The sequence below is a fragment of the Alnus glutinosa genome, chromosome 5 (genome assembly GCF_958979055.1).
Source record: "Alnus glutinosa chromosome 5, dhAlnGlut1.1, whole genome shotgun sequence".
NCBI classification, from domain to species: domain Eukaryota; kingdom Viridiplantae; phylum Streptophyta; class Magnoliopsida; order Fagales; family Betulaceae; genus Alnus; species Alnus glutinosa.
Window position 1 is genome coordinate 2,543,593 of NC_084890.1, and position 23,330 is coordinate 2,566,922.

Sequence of the window (23,330 nt, forward strand, 5' to 3'; positions counted from 1 at the left end):
CATAATACTTTTAATATTAAATAGATCTTTCATTCTCTCTCACATTCAGCCTTCTCTCTAGCAAACAATGCAGATCTTTTATCTGCTGTTGTGCTCGCGCAGAAGAAAAGAGGTAGAAATAACAGAGTACGGTAGAAATTTAGATCAGTATTATAACTCAATGTTAATAGGATAGATCTTAGAAATGAATGACAAATAGATAAGCCAATGCTTGAGCACTCATTGATCAATGGCCTTGTATAAACGTGGCATCCTGTACTTAATGTGATAGAGTTAAGGCCTATCAGTCTATTATCTTTTGAAAGTTTTACATTTGTAATATATGGAGGAGGAGAAACAATCAAACAAACGATATTCTTCAGCTTTTTGAGTGATAATAACAATTTCAAAGTGTTCTTTTCAAGAATACGCCGTTCTTCCGTGCGGTTATCTTTCAAGAACTTTGATTCGAAAAAGAAAAAACAGCAACAGCAACAGCAGCAGATCATAAGCGAGACTATTACAAGCTAATATTACATTTCAAAAAATTGTTCTATATTATCTACCTCACCATGGAGCCATAAAAGGAATGAACAACAAACTATTGAAACCTACGACTACCAAAACGTGTAACCCCTTGTTGATTGCACTTATTCTGTAGCTGCAGAAGGTGATGAATCTTAGACTGTCCGCCGCACCACTTGTTTCTGTAGCGTTCATGACCTGTCTTGTCTTATTGGTTATCATCTTACTGTACACAAATTTATATACAGCAAGTTTAATTCAAATAATGCTCTAAAAAATTGCTGCATAAAATTACATAATGTAGTTGTAAAGGCCAGTTTTTCTCACCTTCCAGGATATATACAGCTCCCGTGACCTGCAAATAATTCCCCAAAAGGGAGGAAACAAACAAAAAGATTGTATTATATGGAGTACATGAGAGAACAAGAGAAAATGTACAAACATGTGGAGCCCATTTTGCTTGCAATAATATTGTATGCTCATGAAATGGAATTTTGCTTGCAATAATATTGAAGGAAAGCGACCACATGACATGCCCAAGGCAAAATCTTAACCAGGACAACATTTCTAGAATCTTTTGCAGTGCCGGAACATGTGTATATATTATAATATATATATATATATATATATATATATATGGGGTTCACAGACGAACCAATGTCCAAAGGAAGATCATTGTTCAGAATCCTTCACACTTCCGATTAGGAAATGCAATTAACAAGCCCTTTTTCCAACATTCCAGTCACAGAAGAGACAATGTGCCTCTGCCAGGTGAGGTGCCACAACACCATTCAGTCTCTGAAGCCATCTGATGCCGTGTGACCGCTGAATTCTCAGTGACTGAAGCCGTGGAGCATTGTGTTGTCTCCATTGAAATGTATTACTTTACCACAGTGGAATAAGCAATCAAAACCAAAGCTTTTAAGGCCTTTCCTATGCTATAACTAGGCCTAATAAGGCCGACAATTATTTACACTCCCCGCTTGAACCCAAAACAAAATTTGCAGATGAGGGTTTAAGAGTATGAGCTATTGAATTAGATTGATTGGATTAAAATTAATCTATATAGTCTTATATCCATGCTTCGATACTTACACGAACCCAATGTGCGACATTTAGAGCTGATTCGTTTAATTAAATAGATCGAGTTATGATTGACCTATAAAGTCTTATGTCCATATTTCAACACAACTCGAACCGACATGCGAATACAAATTGCTAAACCCTAATTAGCCACAAATCCTTCTTCAAGTGCCTAGCCAAATTGGGTCTCTCATTAGTCATTAAATACCATAGTTTCCAACTTTAGCAGCTAATTGCAGCACAATCACACTAAATTCAAAGACAAAAATCTGAAACACCAAAATCCTTTGAAATCGAAAACATAATTAAACACTTACTAGGGTCAGTGGTGGTGATCATAGCCACACCCTTGAAGTCACAGGACCCAGCAGCCTTCCCTTCCTTCTGGTAATAGCTATCAAACGCATAAGAAGCGTGGCTCTTCACATTATTAGGCTGATAACAATTCTCCCCCGGCTGAATCTCCGAGCAATTGGCCCTTCCCGGTCCACACGCCCAATCCAACGCCGCCTGCAACGTCTTCGAGTCCACCTCATCCATAACCACACAATACGTCTGGTTAGTCGTATCGTTAGCCAGAAAAGTCCCACTTGCCGAAACATGAAGCAAGTACACCGGCGTCGAATTCCCGTAAAACAACCCCCAATTTGCCTCCGAAACCGGCGGTGACCTCAGGTCCTCGTTGAACAGCTCGTATATGTACACACTGGACGTGATCTCCGGGCGCAAAGGGGTGCCGCTACGGTCAAGAACGTGCTTGATCAGGTTCGAATTATACGTATCCGCATTGTCAATCGTGGCGTATGGCTCTTTCGAGTCACCCTTTGAAGGCCAACCACTCTCGGTGACAAGGACAGATACGTCGGTGACATTGAGGTTCTTCATTGAGAAATAGGCAGCGTCGATCATAGCATCGAGCACGTTGGTGTAGTGGAGCAAAGTGTTGGGATCAACCATTTCTTTAGAGGGTGTCAATGGCTTGAACAAAGAGTTGTCTAAAGGAACCACACCTTTGTTCTGCATAAAGACATAGTAAGGATAAAGGTTCATCATCAAAGGGGACCCAGTTCTCGAAAGGAACTGAAGCAGAGGAAGGACAACAAAGCTCAAGCTTTGGTTAAAGAAAGCTTGAGAAGGTGGGAAAGGATCGAGAACTATTGCCGCGGCGTGTGGGGTCGAAATCTTGATCTGGGTGTGAAGGTTTGCTGCCACTAATGCGCTGTAGAGTCCCTCAATGGCTGGGAGAAGCAGAGGAGCAGAGGAGGGCACTGTGGTCAAGACCTCGTCGCCTACCGCAATGGCTGTGATGAGGGTGTCGGGGTAGAAAGCGACGACATTTTTCCCGATCCAGGCGGCCGCCGTGGTGTTGGAGGAGCCAATGGCAAGGAGCTGGTTGTTGGGCACGCTGATGATGACGCGGATCTTCGTGCGAGCCAGAGCTTTGAGAAGGTCAGGGTCTGCATCGTAGATTCGGATGTGGGTTATCTTTTGAACCTGGAGAAAAGAGACTAAGGCTGATGGTGATACTCCACTGGAGACATCGGTGCCAATGTTCACACCCACAAAGGGTTGAGTGTCTTGGCTTTGCGCTTTTTGCTGCTGCTTGATTTTTCGTAGTTCTAGCGGAGATTCAGCTGCAAGAAAGAACATCAAGAATTGAAGATAATGAGAAAGCTTTGGTTTCTTGAATTTTTTTTTTAAGTGGGTTTTGTTTCTTTTTCACTTACCTTGTGAGACAGGGGAAAGTACTGTGAAGAAGAGGGAAAGGATGGTGATGAGGAGGGTGAGCTTAGAGGCTGCCATTATCGAAGAGGGGCTTCAGCTTTACTTCCTCACCCTCTGGCTCTGGTTCAGCTACAGATCCTTGCATTATCTTCCAAGTTTTCTGCTTTTCTTTTGGGGTTTTTTTTCTTCTTATTTGTGGTTTTGTTTTGTTGGGGGTGGGGGGGAGTTTGGTGCGTAAGATTTGGGTCTGACAGACCCGCAAGAGATCTACAGTGTAAACAAGAGAGAAGACATAGAACAGAGGAGTCCGCGTGTGGTTTGGGGTTTCTCAACTTTTTGTTTCACAAAAGATGCTTAATTTTAGCTCAACATTTGCCCTTTTTCTTTCACTGAATTCACTCAAATAACCCTGTGAATCATGAGCCGACAGTCATGTGGAAGTGAAGTCCTCCGGCACTCTCTCTTTCCCTTTTTGTGAGCTTGGGGCAAAAATGTCATATATCATTTTATTACTCTTGGATTTTTGGCCAAATACTTGGGAGAAATTTCCTAAACCCATGATTAGGTGCTGTAAAAAGGAGAGAAAATGAGAAAAATGATCTAGATCTAGTTTTAAGTGTATTATAAAAAAAAAAGAGTTAATTATCTTTTAAGGCACCTAAGCAAAACAAGTTGAAAAAAAAAAAAAAAAACAGTAGTAGCTGTAAGAATCACTGTATTTGAAGACTCTGCAGATGTTTGAATTTTGAAGGCACAGTGGGAACATATTGGGGGGGGCATTTTGTGGTGTTATACAGGGGTTTGGAGTTTGGACTATATTGTATAAGTTTGTAACTCAATGATGTGGAAAGGAGAAGAAAAGCAAAGAACTGGCTTTCTTCGGACCTTTGAGATGGTTCTTGAATTACAGCCTGGCCTTTTCAGAGAGACGTTACTGCAGCCGCCTTTATGGTGTGCTCTCATCAACTCTTAATACACCTTTTGGACTTCACAATTCAGCTCCATCAACGTCCTTTCAAGTTTCAACTAGGAAAGGGAGTAAGTAAGGGACCCTCTTTTAATTTAATTCATCACACCCAATTTTGCTATATATATATATTTATATTTTTATTAATTGTGTTTTGAAGTTACCAACTTACCATCCCCTCATTTAACAACACAACACGCTTTCTGAGAAGTTTTTTCAGGCAAAAATGATAAATAAAAGTATTAACAAACAACTTCAAATGCAAAACACCCATTTACTTTCACTTTTACTGTTTTACTACATCATATGACCAAACCTACTCTAAGTATGATTAGAGTTGCTAATCAGCCTATGCCATTGAACAGTAGAAATTTTGCTGATGGAGAGGACATCAGTAGAGTGGAATTGTACAGAAGGAAAAGTGTTTGCTAGTGCTTAACACTGCCAATTGTGATTACTAGCAAGGCAACACATTTGAAAAGTGTAGTTTAATTCATAATTGTAAAATTTGGACAAACTTTTTTCAACGTATACTTTACTGAAGTAGACCCCCCACCCTTTTTTTGTTGAAATAAACATGATGTTTTACACTTTTTTTCCCAGAGTAATAATAATATAAGTGCAAGTGCCATGAAAGCCCAAGGTTTAAGGTTGTGAGCAATTATGTGACAACATAAACTATATAAAATTTGTGAGAGACGGCAAGTGTGAAGACATGTACCAAAATTTTACTGAGGGTGAGTGGTTCAGTGGCAAAGCGAAGCAATGACTATCGTATGATACTTTAATATAATTAGGTATCCGATGGGACTGAAATCAAGCAATGACTAAACCCATTTGAGAGAGCGTTTGCAACATTTTTATGATTAAGTCTCTTAAAATATTGGTTATCCAGTGATTAAAAACTATTAAAATCACACCCAGTTATGATCTCCACGGTAGAGTAGCTTGTGTAACCATCATTTACAACCATCATTTAGTCACGAGCACAAATGGGAGCACTTGATTCGCTTTAAATAAAATTAGTCCCGCAAATGGTGGATTTCACATTAAATGGGTGGATTGTAAAAGTGTTATGAGTGTTAACTCTTATATTGATTCCTTACTATATGAGAGACTAGGCCTTATAAGCAATTATAGAGAGCTTTAATTTTAACTTGACTAATCTTTTTAAGCCGATAGAACAAATGTAACTTAACTTTTTTCTGGGTTCGTTACGTTACATGCATGCGAGTTACCACTCGCCAGTTGATCAGCATCAAAGAAGGGAGAAAACAGCAACATGCCTTAATGCCAGATTTGGCAGTGTTAGAAGTGAGTAAAACCTAGTCAAGTAGGAAATTTGTGGGCATCAAATGAACAATCAATCATCTGCCTTGATGACTTATTAGGCAATTGCCCTTGGGGGGTTTTTGACAACAGTAATAAGAGAACAGAGAACCGCTTAGGTGATTGCCCTTGTATTAGTTATGATTGCTTACATAGTCCCTGTCAAATAAAAAAGAGAAAAAGAGGAGACAAGAATGATATCCATGATTCCTTTGTACAAGTTCTTCCTTTACAGACAACAGAGAATTCCAAAAAGGTTTGGTGCGTATAAAGAATGTAATGTGTATAATGCTGTTCAACCACCCCACTAGGTTGCTCAGCTGCTTTGGATCTGCAAAGCCAAGTTTGCTCGGCTTATTGGAATCATCATCTACTCTAAAGACAGACGTCGGTTTCGGTTTAATAAACTGAATTGGGGAGAAAAACTTTGTTGTTCAAAGAACATAAGGGTACCTGTTTTGATTGATTAAGCAAAAGGAAATATGCTTTTAGAAAAGGGTTGAGATTCTGAGCAATTTAAAATTGGAATTTAAGGGAGGTTACTCATTTCTTTTGTGCATAAATTATAACTTGAGGACACAAAACATGATGGTTGACCCACCATTTTCTGGTTGCTTCCCTTTGCTAACACCGTTACAACTAACAAAAACTTTTGGAGAATTGACAAAGTACTGGATCCTGTAATACTTTGGAGGATTCACTTTGCTACTAAAATAGATAGAATCCAGTAGCTTGTCTTAATTCTCTAAACTAATAAACTTCCCACGCGGCCACTTTGTTTACCATGGAGATAAGAGAAATGTTATATAAAACACTTCTACCCAACTTTGATAATGCAGCATTGAATCTGTTCTTGTTTAAAAATAAATAAAAATATTAAAGACCGATTATATTCGAACTAGTGGCTCATATTCTCATGGGCATGGAGAGTAATACGAGAGTACCAGTGTAGTGGCTAGTTGGCGGAGCATCATGACGGTACAGGATATTTTTGAGGTTTTCGTATCTGTTCGTACAATAAAGTTTTGTTATAAATATATTATACTGTAACCCTAAATCATTATTGAATATAGCTGCACTCTTATAGATTTAAACACATTGCAGAACCACGTAAATCTGTGTCTTGATTTTATCTTGTTCTCTCTCTCTTTTCCATTCTATATCATTCATCATTGTTGTGCACGGTAACAACAGATTAGCAATGCCACATCAACAAAGTAACAACAAAAAATAAATAGAACTTTCGATCTGCCCCTAGCTCTATAATCCACCCGCCTTTCCTTGTCCTTAAAAGCCCTCGTCTCCTAGGCTAGCCCTCTTTTTCAACTCGAGTCTTAAGGTTATTGGCTTTCATCATTGACGAACATGTGCGCTAATAAAACAAAAAAGTGGGAGTCTATGCCTTGAATGAATCAGTAACAACAAACTAGTGGAACGTGGGATCAAGAGAGAGATTGTGAGGGGGGGGAGAGGGGAAACGGATCATTTGCATTTCAAATGAAATAAAGAGCATCCATTTAGTGTATTTAAGAGGGGTAAAATGGTATTAAAAAAAATCAAACAATTTTACCCCTCTAAATACACTAAATGAATGAATGCTCTAATGAAATGGAGAGGATCCTTTCTCTGCGGTGAGGGGGTGAATGACTATCAATCATCGGTGCACCTTCCCTTAAACCGGTCACAGAGCTCTCAACTGAGTTGTTTCTGGAATTTCATATCTAACTGTATAGCAACGAGGAGATCCTAGCCCAAGCTAAAATCGAGCTGGGCTAAGGTTGTGGTCTCTACAGTTGACATGCTATGGGAATTGGGAAGATATCACCAATTGTTTTCACACGCCAAAGTTTCTTAAATTCAATCTATTCAACTATATATCCCGTGTGCTTAAAATGTGAAAATGTATTTTTTATTTTTCATATCACCAATTAAATTTCCAATTCCGATATCAAAAGATGAAGACAAGCAGACTAATTGGGCTTTATGCTATTGTCTTCCAATGAAGCCCATGATGGACACAAAACTGGCAATAAACATCCAAAATTGCAAATTACAAAGACTACTACATGATCCTATTCCACCCACACTCTACTGATCCCAGACAATCTCCTCTACAGACTACATACCAAGAAAGCAGATTTCCTTCATCTAAATTAAGCAACTCTTACAAAAGAATAACACGAAGACACAGACACTAGCATACACTCTAATGCTGTTGACACGCCTCTAAATGCCATCGGCACATCTAAGTACCAATTCTGCTGGGCTGAAACCAATGTTTATCGTGAAACTCCAGGCTCACCTCCATACTTCTTGTATTTACGGTTTTTTAATATCATTTTTGCTTCACATCACCGGAGAGCGTTTACAAAAGCCATCAACGAATCAACATCCCTCTTCTCCGTAGGATACTTGATTGCCCGAGAAGAGTATTTAGGGAAGAAAAGTATTGTGGGGAAGCTTCCTAGTTGCAGTTCTCGCTGGGCATACTCCTTCTGCTCACCATCTGCTCTGAACTTTCCCACCTTCACCCCACTCCCTGCCAACTTATCAGCCAACTCAACGTAAGATGCTTCCATTGCCTGTTCAAAATTCAAACAAAATCCGATTAGAGTAAAATCCAGAAAAGAGTAACAGAATTTTGAGATGTCTGGAACATTATTTACCTGGCAGAAGCGGCACCATGGCGCATAGAGGACAACAATCCATGGTTCTTTTCGGTTCTCCAAGCGTGCCAAGTTCTCGATTCCAGTCCTGCTCAAGGTAACCAGATTCTCAGTGTTGAAAATATCAGGAATCGTGGGGGTGGTTCCATTTGCATGGAGTGCACCATTTCCATTACCATTTACGTTTTCATCCTTAATATTTCCTTTGTGGAGGCCGCACTCCTTGGCCTTGGCGTCCTCCCACCACCACCTTCCCTCCCTCTCATGCTGCCCTGGCAGGACAGCCCTCGTGCACGGCTCACAACCGATTGAGACATATCCTCGAGAATGCAATGAATTCACAGGCACATTCATGGCACGGAGGAAGTTCCATACGTCTTGACCCTGAACATTTGCCACCGGATTCCACTTCACCAGGCTACCAATCCCACCATCCATTCCCTCAAAAACTGGGTCCACCTGAACAACTGGAATCTCAGACCTAGTACCCGGAGACTGATCTTTTCTTTGGCCGGTGATCCAGGCACGGAGCCCCTTAAGCGCCCTCCTCAGGGGTCTCACCTTCCTCACACGGCAGCACTCCTGGTGCCCATCTTCATAAAAGGAGAACAGACCCTTGTTCCTTACTAATGCCTGAACTTCAACAGCATCAGGAAACATGTATTCAATGTGGATGCCATAGCGCTTCTCCACTGCGTCAAATAATTGATATGTCTCTGGGTTTAGTCTCCCAGTATCCAGGCTGAAGACCCTAAATGGTCGCCCGGTTAAATGTGCATACTCGATCAAAGCAACATCTTCAGCACCACTGCAGAAAAATTACATATTTGTTTACTAACCAGATTGTTTCAATGGGTAACACTATACAGTAGGTAAAAATTTCAATTCAGAAAATGCTATGTACCAGTAATGCTACAACTACTGCTCGTAAAATTACCGCTTATCTCAATACACTAATTGAAATGGAGGGTAAATAACGAGTAGGTTGGAATTTACAACAAGCTAAATCACCATTTAACTCAAAAGTTTAAGCTAATAAAAAATTATTGACTTAATAATTTAATTAACATTTTAACGTATCAGCATGTGATTGAAGCCTTAAAAAAATTTAGGCTTAATAGAAATGATTGTTTTGATTGTTAAAGGGCCTTTGGTCCTGGGGATCTAGCTAGCAGGTTTGCTGCTAGAGTGTATTGTTCATTTTGTTTGGTCTAATAGCATTTTTCATATACGTAACTCAATACTCATGTAATCAGTGCAGTGAAATACAATCGTTTAACCAAAACTCTCTGCTTATCTTATAAACTAACACAAAGTTAATCGAATTGAACAAAGAGAAAGCCTACCTGAACGCAATCGCAATGTCGTTGCCGAACTTCTCAAGGGCTCTATCCATGATTTCAAGAGGAGATGAATTCTCAAGCTCTTTAGCCAATTGCTCATAGTCCTCTACCTCTACTTTCTCCGCCACTTCTGCAAAATTATTCAAAAAAAAAAAAAAAAAAAAAAAAATTAACACAATCAGAATTGTCTCACAAATCAATGAAATCATCGTTATCATTACTTTAATCCTCAACTAATCAATCGATGATGTCATGCACATGTACAAAACTCACCAGGAGCAACGATAGTTGCCGCGAAAGGAACAACCGAATCGCTCCGCTTAGGCTCGGCGTTGACCGGTCTGACCGAGCACCGTCTTTGAGAGAAATTCACGGCCCGATCCGATAGCCGAAACGAACCGATTTTTTGTGGAGCTGTAAACCGAAACACAAACACACGCATTTAGACGTAATTCACAAGAAAGAAATTTTGTCTCTTAAGCGACGCCGTTTGATTTCAGTTTCTGGCAATGAGAAATTGAAATTCAACGAACCAAACAGTTACAGCTACATTATGATTGATCAAACAAAATCTAACGGATGTGAAAATTCGGTAAAAATAAATAAAATGAAGTACCTTTGAGTTCATAGGAAGAACTGGAAAATGGAAAGCCAGAGCCAGATACAGCGGCGGAAGATGCAGAAGTAACAGCGAACGCCATTTGAGAATTGTTCAAAGAAGCTTTCTTCTTTTTTTTTTCCTGAATCTAATTTTTTTCTCTCTCTGTTGTTTGATAGTCCTGAATCAGATGAAGGTTTAAATAAGGGCCAGAGAAAACAGCGAGTTTTAACGTTCATTGAACCTGGACGCTATTCCGTACATTAGGCGGCCTTGGTCGTTCTGCTTTCGTGGCAGATTCTCATTGGGTGGGAGTCTATCGCGTCGCTCAGCGATTTCGTCACGTCGCGTGCCCAGGTAAGAGCCGTGGTCAATTTCCGAGATTCTTCTGGGTGTTGTCTCGGTCCACAAGATTACTGTTAAAGTCGTTGATTATGGAAAACTCTTGGCCTTTCGATTTGTATTTGTCAGGATTCTAAGTTACCTGGGTCCCGTTAGATAATGGCTCCCTGATTTGAACTTTGAAGGAGGGAAGGTGATAAGGAAAATTCAAAATCAGTTTATATAATTTACGTGATTTATAAATAGTTTCTCATAAAAGTTTACATCTCTCTTTTAAATTATTATTTAATTGCAATATTCCTTCAAATTATCAAAATATTGTCAATGTATCTCAATTTTTCAATAAAACAATAATACCACTATAAGTTAAAAAAAAAAAAAAACAAAAAAAACAAAAACAAAAACAAATTTTTTTGTGTTATTATTAAAAAAAACTAAAATTTTAATTTCTTAAAACAAATCCAAAATTTTAATTTAAAAAAAAAAACTAAAAACTTTTTAATTTTTCTTTTAATTTTTAAATTTGGCCACCCTTCGTTTTTATGTATTTATTTTTAAAATTTTTGTAATTATTATTATCAATTTTATTTTATTAAGGGTATTTCGTCAATGGGGGAGCATTAATAATTTTTTAAAGTTTAAAGGGACACTGACAATTTGGTGATAATTTTAAAAGGGGTAGGTGGACTTTAACCTTAATTTTATTTGGTACTAAAATGAGCTTTTTTATTTTTTTGACGGAATATTAAAATGAATTTAAAGGCTCTTAGGGTATGTAAAAAAAAAAAAACAATGCTCCCAACCGTCAAATTTCGTCAAAAACACTTTAAAAAGTTTCAAAATCTCAACATTGTTTTTAGATAAATGGTTAAAATCTTGTCAATATCAATATTTATTATTTTTAAAATATAAAAGATATATGAAAAATATTACTGAAGCTATTAATATACTGACCTGTTAAAAGTGATGAATATGGTAAAATCTCAACCGTTTTAATTTGGAAAACAATAGTTAAAATTTGAGAAAATCTACCATAAGTATTTTAGACTATAAATAAAATATAAAGTAAGCTTCTTCTTTTCTTTTTTCTTTTTTCTTTTTTGCTATAGAAAAAATAATAAAAAATTATTTGCAGTGTGAATAGTGACTAGGCAGAATAGCTAAATAAAATACCGTCTCAAACAAGTCACAATATGGAAAGATTCGCATCAATTATCATGGTTGCGATCCTGGCTAGTGGCCGCTAGAATATTCTTTATCCGAATATACAAAGCTTCCCTCCCTCCCTCCCCGAAAGTTCTCGCGCCTCTTCCACGTCCATTCATTGGTCCCCAACTCTTTTGTGTAGTGGGGGCACGTCAAAACCACACCATATATATAGAGAGGAAAATTAAGGACCTTCGAATCTACGTATGACCATATTAATTATTATATCTGAAGTAGTGGTCGAGAAATGCTACTGGCATTTCTAAATTGCATTCCGTACCCACCGCCGGTACAAGACAGACTAAAGCCGGCCGGCCACTATATTTTATTATTTCGTCATTTCTTACTGTATTTTAATTGATTAATTTGAGCAACTATGATATCCAGCCATCATGGTGCATGATTCGGTGAAGGTGATGCAGGCAGATTGTGATGTGTAAAGGTTATTCCAATTGAATTGAAAGAGAGAATAACTGAGGCCATGCAATAGCATTTGTGGTTGGTGGTCTCTGCGTACGTCAAAAAAGTGAACCAAAAAATATGTAAAGTTCAAAAACTATTGGCTGGCTTGATTCCTTTGGATTTTGTTGTTGTTGCTCTTTAAAGTAATAATTAAATACATAAATTTATATTTTAATATCATTTTAATTTTTTTAAATAATTAGTGATTTAATGAATAATACTATTTAGTAGGAGATTCAAATGTGATTCGAAGTTGGTGCATCTAACGGTGTATATAAAGTCAATGTGTTATAACATCTTTTGAAAATTTAAATAATCTACAATCATATACTTCTAGAAAGGGTCACTCCAGCTCATGGGGTGACCACGAACCACTTTCGGGGGTGGTCGCTGCCACCTCATGGGCTAAAGTGCCCATTTACTTTATTATTATTATTTTTTATTATTTATTTTTTGGGATAACTTCATAAAAAATGATATCGAATTATACGTTATTTTGAGATAAGGGTACCGAACTAGCAAACGTCTCAAACTGGGGTATCAAAGTTTCCAAACGTCATACTTAAGGGTACTCAGTTAGGATTTGTCATTAAATCTTACAAAAATTCTTAAAATATCCTTATGTTTTTTTTAAAAAAAATAAATTATAAAAATTTTCAAAGATTCATGCATAGGTATTTTTGCAAATTCCGTTAAATTCTAACCAACACCTAGATCATAACATCTTTTTAAAATTTTTTTCTTAAAAAAATAGGGGTATTTTGGGTACTCCATTAGAATTTAACAGCAAATCCTAATGGAGTACCCTTAAGTGAGACGTTTTGAAAATTGGATACCTCAATTTGAGACATTTGCAAGTTCACTACCCTTATCTCAAAACAACGTATAATTCGATACTCTTTTGTGAAGTTATCCCTTATTTTTTTCAAATGATAAGGGTATTATCAGAAGAAAAAAAAATAATAATAATAAAAAAAGACATTTTTAGAACCTGATAGTAGTTTAATGAGTCACTTTAACTCAGGAGCAGAGGGACGGGGGGTCGAGAGGGGTCAACTGCCCCCCCCTCCAAGAATTTTCCCTGCTCTTATAATTTTTTTTTTGAAAGTCATCGTGGCCCCCCCTCAAAAACTCATCAAGGGGCAAATATTTTTTAAGAGATTGAGCTTTATAAGTCACACCATATTCTGCCATTTTTTTACTGAATTTTTAACCTAAAACCAGTCACCAGGTCGAAGAAGATGAGGTTGAAGAAGACACTTTCTCTTTTGATAAAAATGCACCGTTTTGTTAAAAACAAAACGTTCGTTTGAATTGTTTAAACCTTCCGTCAAAAAGAAAAAATAAAAAAATAAATAATGCTGCAGCAAGTGGGGGAGGACACGTCTAAAGTGAGACACTTGAAAGAAGGACACGTATAAGAATCTAAAGTAATGAGACTAGCTTCTCTTTTAATAGATGAAAGGAAACGTCTGAAGTAATGAGATTTGAGATTTGTGACTTCTTCGAGACAATATTACTTTCTACTGGAAGTCTTCAACAATTCAAATCAATTTCTTAACAATTTTGTTTTAGAGTTTGAGAGGTATGTAATTAAACTTTTACATTGATTAAGTTTTTATATTTAAATTGTTCTTTTATATATATATATAAAAGTTACATTTATATATTTTAAGCGATAATTAAATTTTGTTGAATTATTTATTTATTGTGTTAGTTATTTTTTTAATATTTTATTTATTTTTTATTAACTTTAGATTTTTTTTTTCATTTATCAAATGAAAAAAAAAAAAAATTAATTATTGACCCCCCTCAAATAAAATCTTAGCCCCGCCACTGCTTTAACCCACTTCAAAATTCATAGAGTTATTATAAAATCGACGGTTAATTATAAGGCTTTTTTATATTTAATCATTTTTTATAAAATCACTTAATGTAAGTTATTTATGTATTCTCAATATATGACTGAAATATTACAATAAAACCCAATAAGATGGGGTGGCGGGAAGATGCATTACTAGCCAGAGATTTTTTTTTTTTTTTTTAAGGAAATATTAATTTTCATTAATCAAGATAAGGGTACATAACAAGCCACCATAAAAGGTGTACACAAGAACCACCATAGAGGTGTACATAAGTCACCACCATAAAGGTGTATACCCCAAACTTGAGCCAACAAACGACTCAAACCATTACAGACAGAATACTACAAATAAAACTTAGTGGACCAAAATGATGCTGCTGCGTTAACATAAAACAACTCTACTTGTACAGAGAGTCGGTCACACATTTTGGGCTAAAAGTAATGACTAAGTTATTAAGCACAAAGCAAACTACCAAACAAACACACAGGTACAGGCAGAGACGGAGGGAATGGGGGGGCTGGCAGGGGCCATGGCCCCCCCTCCCCCCAAATTTCTTTAAAAAAAATATATATATTATAAGGTTGAAAAAATAAAAAATAAAAAAATATAAGGTAAAAAATAAAAATTTAGCTTATTAGCCCCTACCAATTTTTTTTTTTTTTTTTTGCCACTGGCCCCTGTCCATAAAAACTTATGGTTCCGTCCCCATACAAGAAAACCTAATACAAAAAAATGCCTTCCAGGAGAATCGCTGCCAGAGGCGGCACGTGGGGCACACGCGCCACCGCAAGAAGACCCCCAACAGTGACCGTTCACCAAAAGCCTTTGATCTCCACCATACACGACAAAAACAACGGTTCGTTGTCATCACGAGCAACTCAAAACAGAAACCACCCAAGCGTGAGATAACCACGTGCCGACCACAAGGACTAAGCACAGCCGTGGAAAGCGGCTACAACACCAGAAAGCGACGGCGAACAAGTCTGGAGGGCGCGTGTCCAACATAAGACAACGGAAAATTGCAGATCTGACCTCCATGAAAACTAACGTTTGAAAACTTAGCCAAGATCTCCGCCATCGGCACGCACAGGATCACCACTCCCCTCCGGCACCTTCTCCAGTGAGTTTACCTGCCAAAAACAAACTAAAAACAAGAAAAAATAAAATTCCATAGTCCAAAAGGACTAGGAGGATCAAAACCACCAACGGATCTAGTTTGTGGGGATTGGAGAAATGAAGGGGGGTGGGAGAAAGGAATCGGGGAAATGGAGGGAGAAAGGGAGGAGGAGGAGGGGGGCTAGGGTGTCACATACCTGCATGTAAGTGGATTACGTGGCACTCTGGTGGGCTTAGAAGCATCTGTTAGTTTGGGCTACTGGATCAGTTAGTACAAATGGGCTTGAGTTTGTTAGATAGTTGAGCTTGTATCTTAGTATAAAAGATGTTTCCCTCTATTCAGATATGCATGAAAATTGTTATGATCTTGTATTAGCTTTAGTGATTAGTTATTAAATAGCTTAGCGATTAGATTAGTGATAACGGGAAGTCCGATCTACCTCAAATCAGATCATACTTGTAATTCTCTATTTCTGTTGATTTTCAATACAACCTTCATCCATTATTTTTTATAGAAAATTACAAGAAATATCCTTAAGTAACACTCGGGTGTGTTACATAGGGTTTCGGTGAGGGGTTTTTTATCTCTACAGTCCACACCAGTTCGGAGGGAGGAAAAAAAAAATTAAAAAAAAAAAGAAAAGAAATCGTACGTGTAGTCAAATCAGTACTAGCCAGAGAATTGGTGGTGGGTGGTGGGTGATGGGAATCTGAGAGGAGGGACGATGACCCTTGGATTCCGAAAGGGATGCATCTTTTGTGGGTCCCAACACACAAGGGCTGGCAATATATAATTTTATTTATTTATTTATGGGTCCCAACACACAAGGGCTGGCAATATATAATTTTATTTATTTATTTATTGATGTCACTGTGAGAGGGACCACGAGGTGCAAGTTGAATGATGCATGCAATGGCGTCCGCATGCAATAGGCTGCCTCTCAATAAATTAATAATATCAAATATTTTTCCTGACTTTTTGTCAACCACCCACCCACGGCCCACCCACCTTTTAAATATGTTGTACAGTAAGGCTAGCTTGAACTTTATTACGTCATCAAAAAGAAGAAAAAAGAAAAGAAAAAAAAGGATACCTTGGGAGGGAAAATTTTAGGAGAGGGCGATAAATTTTTTGAAGTCAAAATTAATTTTGGAGGTTCCATACCATTTCATAAAATTACTTACAATTTAAAATAAAATTTTAAATTTTTGTGACATTTTAAATTTTGCACTAGGGGTGGTTTTTCCCAATAAACTTTTAAAATTTTAAAATCAATCCATTTTTTTTTCGGTCTTTAAGTGTCTCACATCAATTAAGTACAATTTTAATCATGTGTACGTAAGCTCTTGAACATACTCATATTATAAGTCGATTTTTAAGGGTAAGTTCTACTTGAGATTTGTATCATTTTGGTATTAGAACCAGCCAAAACGTTGGGTATGGAATTAGACGCAGCATGTCGAGTATGAGTTCAAATAGGTTACGGCTTTGTGGCCAAGTCCGAGAGGGGCCGACCTATAGGTTAGATTAAAATATATTGATATTATAGGTAGGCTTAATATTAAGTCATTAAATACTAATAAGTGAGTGGAGTCAATAAAAGAAAAATGAGTTATCATCGGATCAGTATCAATAAAAATTTTATATACACATGATTAAGATTACACTTAACCGATGTGTAGCACTAAAAATTTGGATGTTATTGACAATATTATAATACTTGCATGTATTCTCAAATATTTGGAAGTTTATTTTATGTTAGATATGTGTCAGTTTTCGGTATGCAATTGATTTTATTTATTTATTTTTTAAATATTTTTAACACTCTCTAATAGCATGCTAACACGTATTAATTGAGTTGTACATAAAATAATTATAAATCTAACATTTTTCTTCGTCTCATCCAACTGGAACTCTATGTATACCAACATTTGAGCAGATCATTTGGCTCAGTGCCCTCAAATTATCTAGATTCATATGAAACAAGAAAAGCCTCGTTTAGATATCAAGACAAGAATTTGATTGAAATGAATTTTGGGGTTTTGCTAGGATTTGGGTCTAGGGAACATTGAGGAATTGGGGCTTGACATAAAAAAGAAAATGGGAAAAGGGTTTAGTTAATTTATACATCTGAAAATTGTTTCATTCTTCTGATATTAGATTATACATTTACTGGTATATGAATGCTCAATGGGTATAGATGCCATCAAGCTGGTCATCCTGTTCAATGATGAGTGATAGTTAGGGCTTCTAATTTTGCAATTGCAGTTAAGAAACTCCCATTGGCCCATCATTGGTACCATGGACAAACCAGAGACCATCATGGACAAAGTTTAATGTCTTATTTGAGTTGGGTGGTGGGCCTGGTGGTTCTAAACGAGGCCCTTTTGCATTCCCCTTTTGTCCTCTACACTAGAACCTTAAGAGTTTAAGGATATTGGAGAAAGTTCTAGTAGCTAAGAATTTTTCACAGTTTCTGAACACTTAACCAAAAAACATTATCAACGAGTCCTCATGATATTTTCTGCACAAAAAGGAAAAAGAAGAAAGCAATCCTCATGATATCAATCCCGTTGTCCAAAACTCCAAATGCAAACAACCAAATCACTAGCCAAAAGTGGCACCCTGCTAACCACAACTTTTCCTGCAAAGCGACCCTACAATTAAAGTGCATAAGCATATGCCTGTACCATGATACTTACTGCAAAACCAAAAGGCACATTGAGGTCGGGTGCAATAATATTGCACCTTTCCTAAGATGAGTCGTATTAAATGAACGGTCTAAATTTTGTCACGTATTTAAAAACTTTAATTTTTCTTTCCATCCGTGTTCACCACCCTCGCCATTGTTCCGTCACTACTAGATCGATCTCCCACCGTCACCAACCCACCGCCGCCAACATAAAAAGTAGCGGACTATTTCTTTAACTGTTTTAGGAGTAATTGAACTATTTCAATAAGGGTGGCTGAACACCCGTTTTAGCCATCGGAATAGTTCAATTATCTTATAACTGATTTGGAGATGGCCGATCTACCTCTTTGACTTGGCCTAATTAGGAGTGACCAATCCGTGGTGGCTTTTATGCGACACCGTCTCCTTTTTATGTGCCGACAGATTATGGGCTATTGATTTAAAATGAACACATTTAGAGCCGGTTGCACCCGATCTCCTTTTTATGTACATTTCATATTTAGCTGACGCGGCGCATCGTGAAGACACCACGTGTGTCACACTGGCCGTTACAGCCCTTGACTTACAGAGAAAGCCAACCGTAGGTCAAATCCTTGGGCTATCACCTGGGCTAGTCTGACTGGAAAAACCGGATTTCTCGGTGACTGGCGTCTCTCATTGGATCCTCCCCGCCACGAGTCATCGTTTTCCACGTGCTTGGAAATCATGTTGGACAGTCATTTTGATCTGCAGTAACGAGACTGTTACTCTAACTTAACTCGCTGAGGGAAGATAATATAAATCCGACGTGTTGCGCACAAGATCATTCTAGGGCATTTCACACTCTTCTCCTCACTCTCTGTAAGCTCTCTCTGTCTCTATGAAGTTTAGGATCTTGAAATTGAGCTTGTTGTATGTTATACTAATACTAGGTTTGCTTGTTTATAATTCTAATTGTGTTTTGTTGGTGTATCTATGATGTTATTTATGAACAAATGATGATTGTACCAATGTATTTAGCTGGAATTCAAAGACACCCTTTGGACGAGGTCGCCATTAGAAGATCATGTTTTGTGTGTTCAAATGTTGTCTGTCTTTGATTGCCTAATGGCAGACGGCAGTTCTTTCTTTGATTCATGAAAAAGAAGTTTATGTTTTGTTGGAGTTTGTGGTAGTTTAGTATAAATATAATATTGTTGGGCCAAACTCGGAGGTTTAAGTTTTTGGGTTAAGATGGTATTCCAACTTGTGGACTCCTCAGCTGTTATTAGAGGTGGGTTTCTCATATGTTCAACTTTTTGTCCCAAAATATAATATTTTGTCACTGTAAAATGAAGTGGGCAGGAATGAATAAACGCTTCTCTTTTTTTCTTTTCTGGTGTGGAACTTGAAAGTGTGTATTAGTCAACATTCCTATGGGCTTTTATTCATTTCTTGATGAATGGTAACAGAATAAATTGCATCGATTTGGTTTTGTAATGGCTGAGGCTGCACCTGTTGCTCCTAATGCGGAGTTGTTGGAATGGCCGAAGAAGGACAAGCGCCGATTACTTCATGTTGTGTATCGTGTCGGTGATCTTGAACGCACCATCAAGTATGCCACTTAAGACATTGTTATTGAAGCTCTGGATGAGTTTATATATCTTGGGGATACTTTATTTTTATTGATTTCCTGCATTTTTGTATTTTGGGGGTGGCAGGTTTTACACTGAGTGTTTTGGGATGAAGCTGCTGAGGAAAAGAGACATTCCAGAAGAGAAGTACTCCAATGCTTTCCTTGGGTTTGGCCCAGAACAGTCTAATTTTGTTGTGGAATTGACATACAGTGAGTTCCTTAAACTTACAATTTTGATTATCTTATTATGATACATTGAGTAGTTCAAGGATTGGATTGTTAATACGGTTTGTTCGTGCTCTCTGATTGACCATTATTTCTTGATAATGAACCACAAGAAGAGACTAGCATTGCCATGTTTTGGTGATTTCTTGTTTAGAATACTTTTAAGGTTTGGTTATTCATCTGTTGAGATTATTTTGTTGCTGACATTTGATGCTTTGGGATTTGTTTCCCTACTTCTAGAATGTAACTTAGATATAGTAAAGAGAGCATAATATCAGCTCACATGGAACCCCTTCCCTGGTCCCCCCATTTCGTATCTCAATACTTGTATATCGATGGATAGATATCACTATTCATGACTTATATTTATGGGGGAAAAGGAAGAGAAGTAGCTGAGTAAGATAGTTACAAATGGTTTCTTTTAACTATATGGTCTCTGAGAAATTATCTTGATATTGTTTTTACAGATTATGGTGTGACTTCATATGACATCGGAACCGGTTTTGGTCATTTTGCCATTGCGACTCCAGATGTAAGTGTCATTCTACACTCTAGAGGGATTGTTGATGTGACTTTCGTTTTAGTGCTGAGACTGAATTATGCATTCCTTTAACTTTTAGGTTTACAAATTGGTTGAAGACATCCGTGCCAGGGGTGGCAATGTCACTAGGGAGCCTGGCCCTGTTAAAGGTGGACAAAGTGTGATTGCCTTTGTGAAGGATCCCGATGGTTATGCTTTTGAGCTTATCCAAAGAGGTCCAACTCCCGAGCCACTCTGTCAAGTAATGCTTCGTGTTGGCGATTTGGACCGCTCAATCAAGTTTTATGAAAAGGTAATCAGTCTTAGACTATTTATAGTATGCCATATATGTGGGCACACATATGTATGGAATGTGTATGTATTTGAAAGTTTGGTATATCAAATAAATATTCAAAGAATTATTCTCTTAGATCTTTCTTCGTATGGAGGTGTTAAAGCTAGTGGTGATATTTTGGATTGATTACTATGTAAATTAGTGCTAAAATTCCAAATAAGAGAGAATGAAGACTCGGCCTACGGGATGAAGCCTTGGAACCTTTATGTAGCTTGTACATATAAGCATGTTAAAGCCACGCCATGATCAATATAATGCTATTCATCAAATCCATCTTTATTCTGCCAATGTAAAGTACCTAAATCTTTTTGGGTTCCCTTCTTTGCAGGCCTTGGGAATGAGGCAATTGAAGAAGGTTGATAGACCTGAATACAAGGTATCTTTCTCATATGATTTCACACAACAAATTTAGCAGAAGCATATTAAAATTCCTTAATCTATATCGCGCGCACGTGACAGTACACCATAGCCATGCTGGGGTATGCAGAAGAACATGAGACAACTGTCCTGGAGTTGACCTACAATTATGGTGTGACTGAATATACCAAGGGAAATGCATATGCACAGGTCAGTTTATTGAATATATTTTCTCATTTAGAAGTGCCTTAGTTTCTTCATTTTTGGAAACTTTTTCCTCCATTTTTTATTATTGTGATATCCATTCCAGATTGCTATTGGTACTGATGATGTTTACAAAAGTGGTGAGGTTGTCAACTTGGTCATTCAAGAGCTTGGAGGAAAGATCACTCGACAACCAGGACCAATTCCGGGACTCAACACCAAGATTACCTCTTTCCTAGATCCAGATGGCTGGAAAACTGTAAGTTTTCTGTAGTACTAGTAATTTGATGTCTTTTTAGCTTATTTGATTTTGAAAGCACTGCCGCCTAAAGGGTGGGAACAGTCATTCTATGGGTTCTGAGAATTGACATTTGATCAGTCTAAAATAGTGTAAAAGACCTCTATGCATATGATGTTGTTTTCTAGTAGATATAAATTTTACAATTGGCAGGAAAGAGGTGGGTTGATTAATAATTGGGTTTGCATAACTGCATTTCTAGTTAAAAATGAAAAGGCATTTAATCCAAGTGGAATTTAGAGTGAAATCGCAGAACCTATTCAAGTTCTAAACATTTGAGCATAATTAGTTATGCCGTATAGGTAACAACAGTCTCTAGGTTTTTGAAATTAGTCTTCATCTGTGGTTGATGGGATTACAAAGCCAGAAATGAAAAATTTCTTTAAAACTTTTCGTGTATCGAACTCAAAGAAATAGAAAGTCATATTGGTTGGAGGTCTGAGGGATATGTGCTGAATTAATAATATACTATTTGTAATTATATGTGCTGAATTATTCGTGTATCCGAGGTTCACCCGACAAGGATGGGTCCCAAAAGGGCCCTACCTCAAACTCAAGATTGAATGTGGATACTGTTCTGCACATGAACGTGCTTGTTCATTATCTTCAATTTACCATATTTTTTCATTGCTAACTGCATGTTATTGTTCTTTTGCTTCGTATTTATAGGTCCTCGTTGACAATGAAGATTTCCTAAAGGAGCTGGAGTGAAGAAGATCGCTTAATAGAACAGATTATGATGATTAACTACTTAAGTTCTATTGAATAAGTTAGTGTGTAGCATCAATCGGTACCTCTATATGCTTGTTTTAGTATGGTTCTCAGTGACCAGTATGTGTTTTAATATGCTTCTTGCGACTTGAATCATGTTTAAGTATTTATATATGTTGCATCTACTGGTAGGATATGGAGCCAAGTTTTATGTATGGAATTATGTAGTAAGAAATTTGAGTTTTAATTATCTTTAGTCACTGTGACTATTAATAACCTCATGGTGTGAGTGGCAACTCTTGTCTCTCTTCCAAAGTGATTTTGACGTTTAATATTCATCGAATCGCTCATTAAGATATGTTTTATTATCAAATTTTTTAACGAAAATCATGACATGCAGACATAAAATCATGTCAAACTCAATAAAATATAATTTCGTGTGCATATTAATATTATTCACATTACTTTTTCTTCTTTCTTTTTTTTTTCTTCTTCTTCAAGTGTTACAGGAGAAAAAAACACAACCAAACAAACTAATGTAAACATAACTTATACTTGCTTTAAAATGACATCATTTTTGTGAATTTATTAAACATAATAGATATAAAATATACATCTGCATATCTTAATACTGTTATCCGTGTCCGTATGTGTAGATGGTAATTTTTGCTAACTGCATCTGTATCAGATGCGAACGGTTAATATCTGCCCACATGGGGGTTAGTAGAGTGGCCATCCACCCAGCCTCCTCTCTCTCTCTCTCTCTCTCTCTCTCTCTCTTTCTCTCTGCGTGTCATACGTCAAATTAAGAGAATTCACATCTGACTAAGCAAATTTGCTTTTCATTTAAAGTTAAAAGTTACATTTTTCTATTTTAGCCATCAACTTTTTTGAAACACCTACATCTAACTCTCTATTTTAGTTATTAATAACTATTCCATTTATATGTTCTTTCTCAGGGATTTCTTTATTCTTTATTGAGATGAGAGAAGATGTTAGAGGATAAAAAAATGTTTTGTTTTTACATTAAATGAGTGAATAGTGCTTACCGAATTTATTGTGAGCACTATTCACTCACCAAATGTTTGTTTAAATTGTTGAGCCGGATGGGAAAGTTCTAAGGTAAGTTTCTTGTACGAGTTGAACTATTTTATTGAGTATGATGTA

The 23,330-nt window shown here is 37.1% G+C and overlaps 3 protein-coding genes across 3 annotated transcripts; 1 reads left to right on the plus strand and 2 right to left on the minus strand.

Annotated features, from left to right (window-relative positions):
• Nucleotides 1-335: 335 nt before the first annotated feature.
• On the minus strand, nucleotides 336-3,714 carry LOC133868591 (glucan endo-1,3-beta-glucosidase 1). The gene is made up of 4 exons (XM_062305521.1): nucleotides 3,315-3,714; nucleotides 1,905-3,221; nucleotides 832-859; nucleotides 336-730 (listed from the first exon to the last, which is right to left on the minus strand). Exons 1-4 carry the CDS (start codon nucleotides 3,388-3,390, stop codon nucleotides 547-549), a joined length of 1,605 nt encoding a protein of 534 aa, XP_062161505.1. The 5' UTR covers nucleotides 3,391-3,714; the 3' UTR covers nucleotides 336-546.
• A 3,781-nt stretch (nucleotides 3,715-7,495) lies between these two features.
• On the minus strand, nucleotides 7,496-10,394 carry LOC133868619 (5'-adenylylsulfate reductase 2, chloroplastic-like). Its single transcript, XM_062305551.1, has 5 exons — nucleotides 10,234-10,394; nucleotides 9,891-10,031; nucleotides 9,621-9,747; nucleotides 8,275-9,082; nucleotides 7,496-8,190 (listed from the first exon to the last, which is right to left on the minus strand). Exons 1-5 carry the CDS (start codon nucleotides 10,316-10,318, stop codon nucleotides 7,960-7,962), a joined length of 1,392 nt encoding a protein of 463 aa, XP_062161535.1. The 5' UTR covers nucleotides 10,319-10,394; the 3' UTR covers nucleotides 7,496-7,959.
• Nucleotides 10,395-18,581: 8,187 nt separating this feature from the next.
• LOC133869565 (lactoylglutathione lyase GLX1) lies at nucleotides 18,582-22,439 on the plus strand. Its single transcript, XM_062306601.1, has 9 exons — nucleotides 18,582-18,739; nucleotides 19,330-19,472; nucleotides 19,579-19,703; nucleotides 20,186-20,250; nucleotides 20,339-20,551; nucleotides 20,922-20,969; nucleotides 21,053-21,160; nucleotides 21,261-21,413; nucleotides 22,122-22,439. Exons 2-9 carry the CDS (start codon nucleotides 19,357-19,359, stop codon nucleotides 22,161-22,163), a joined length of 870 nt encoding a protein of 289 aa, XP_062162585.1. The 5' UTR covers nucleotides 18,582-18,739; nucleotides 19,330-19,356; the 3' UTR covers nucleotides 22,164-22,439.
• Nucleotides 22,440-23,330: the final 891 nt, after the last annotated feature.

What these genes read in the sequence shown, in the direction of transcription:
- LOC133869565 (XM_062306601.1), top strand. Translation starts at nt 19,357, where the DNA reads ATGGCTGAGGCTGCACCTGTTGCTCCTAATGCGGAGTTGTTGGAATGG. An exon ending in TTGCCATTGCGACTCCAGAT is followed by an intron (nt 20,251 to 20,338) that starts GTAAGTGTCATT and finishes TTTAACTTTTAG; the next exon opens with GTTTACAAATTGGTTGAAGA. An exon ending in ATCCAGATGGCTGGAAAACT is followed by an intron (nt 21,414 to 22,121) that starts GTAAGTTTTCTG and finishes TCGTATTTATAG; the next exon opens with GTCCTCGTTGACAATGAAGA.
- LOC133868591 (XM_062305521.1), bottom strand. Translation starts at nt 3,390, where the DNA reads ATGGCAGCCTCTAAGCTCACCCTCCTCATCACCATCCTTTCCCTCTTC. An exon ending in ACTTTCCCCTGTCTCACAAG is followed by an intron (nt 3,222 to 3,314) that starts GTAAGTGAAAAA and finishes TCTTTCTTGCAG; the next exon opens with CTGAATCTCCGCTAGAACTA. An exon ending in GATCACCACCACTGACCCTA is followed by an intron (nt 860 to 1,904) that starts GTAAGTGTTTAA and finishes AATTATTTGCAG; the next exon opens with GTCACGGGAGCTGTATATAT.
- LOC133868619 (XM_062305551.1), bottom strand. Translation starts at nt 10,318, where the DNA reads ATGGCGTTCGCTGTTACTTCTGCATCTTCCGCCGCTGTATCTGGCTCT. An exon ending in GGCAACTATCGTTGCTCCTG is followed by an intron (nt 9,748 to 9,890) that starts GTGAGTTTTGTA and finishes ATAATTTTGCAG; the next exon opens with AAGTGGCGGAGAAAGTAGAG. An exon ending in GACATTGCGATTGCGTTCAG is followed by an intron (nt 9,083 to 9,620) that starts GTAGGCTTTCTC and finishes ATTTTTCTGCAG; the next exon opens with TGGTGCTGAAGATGTTGCTT.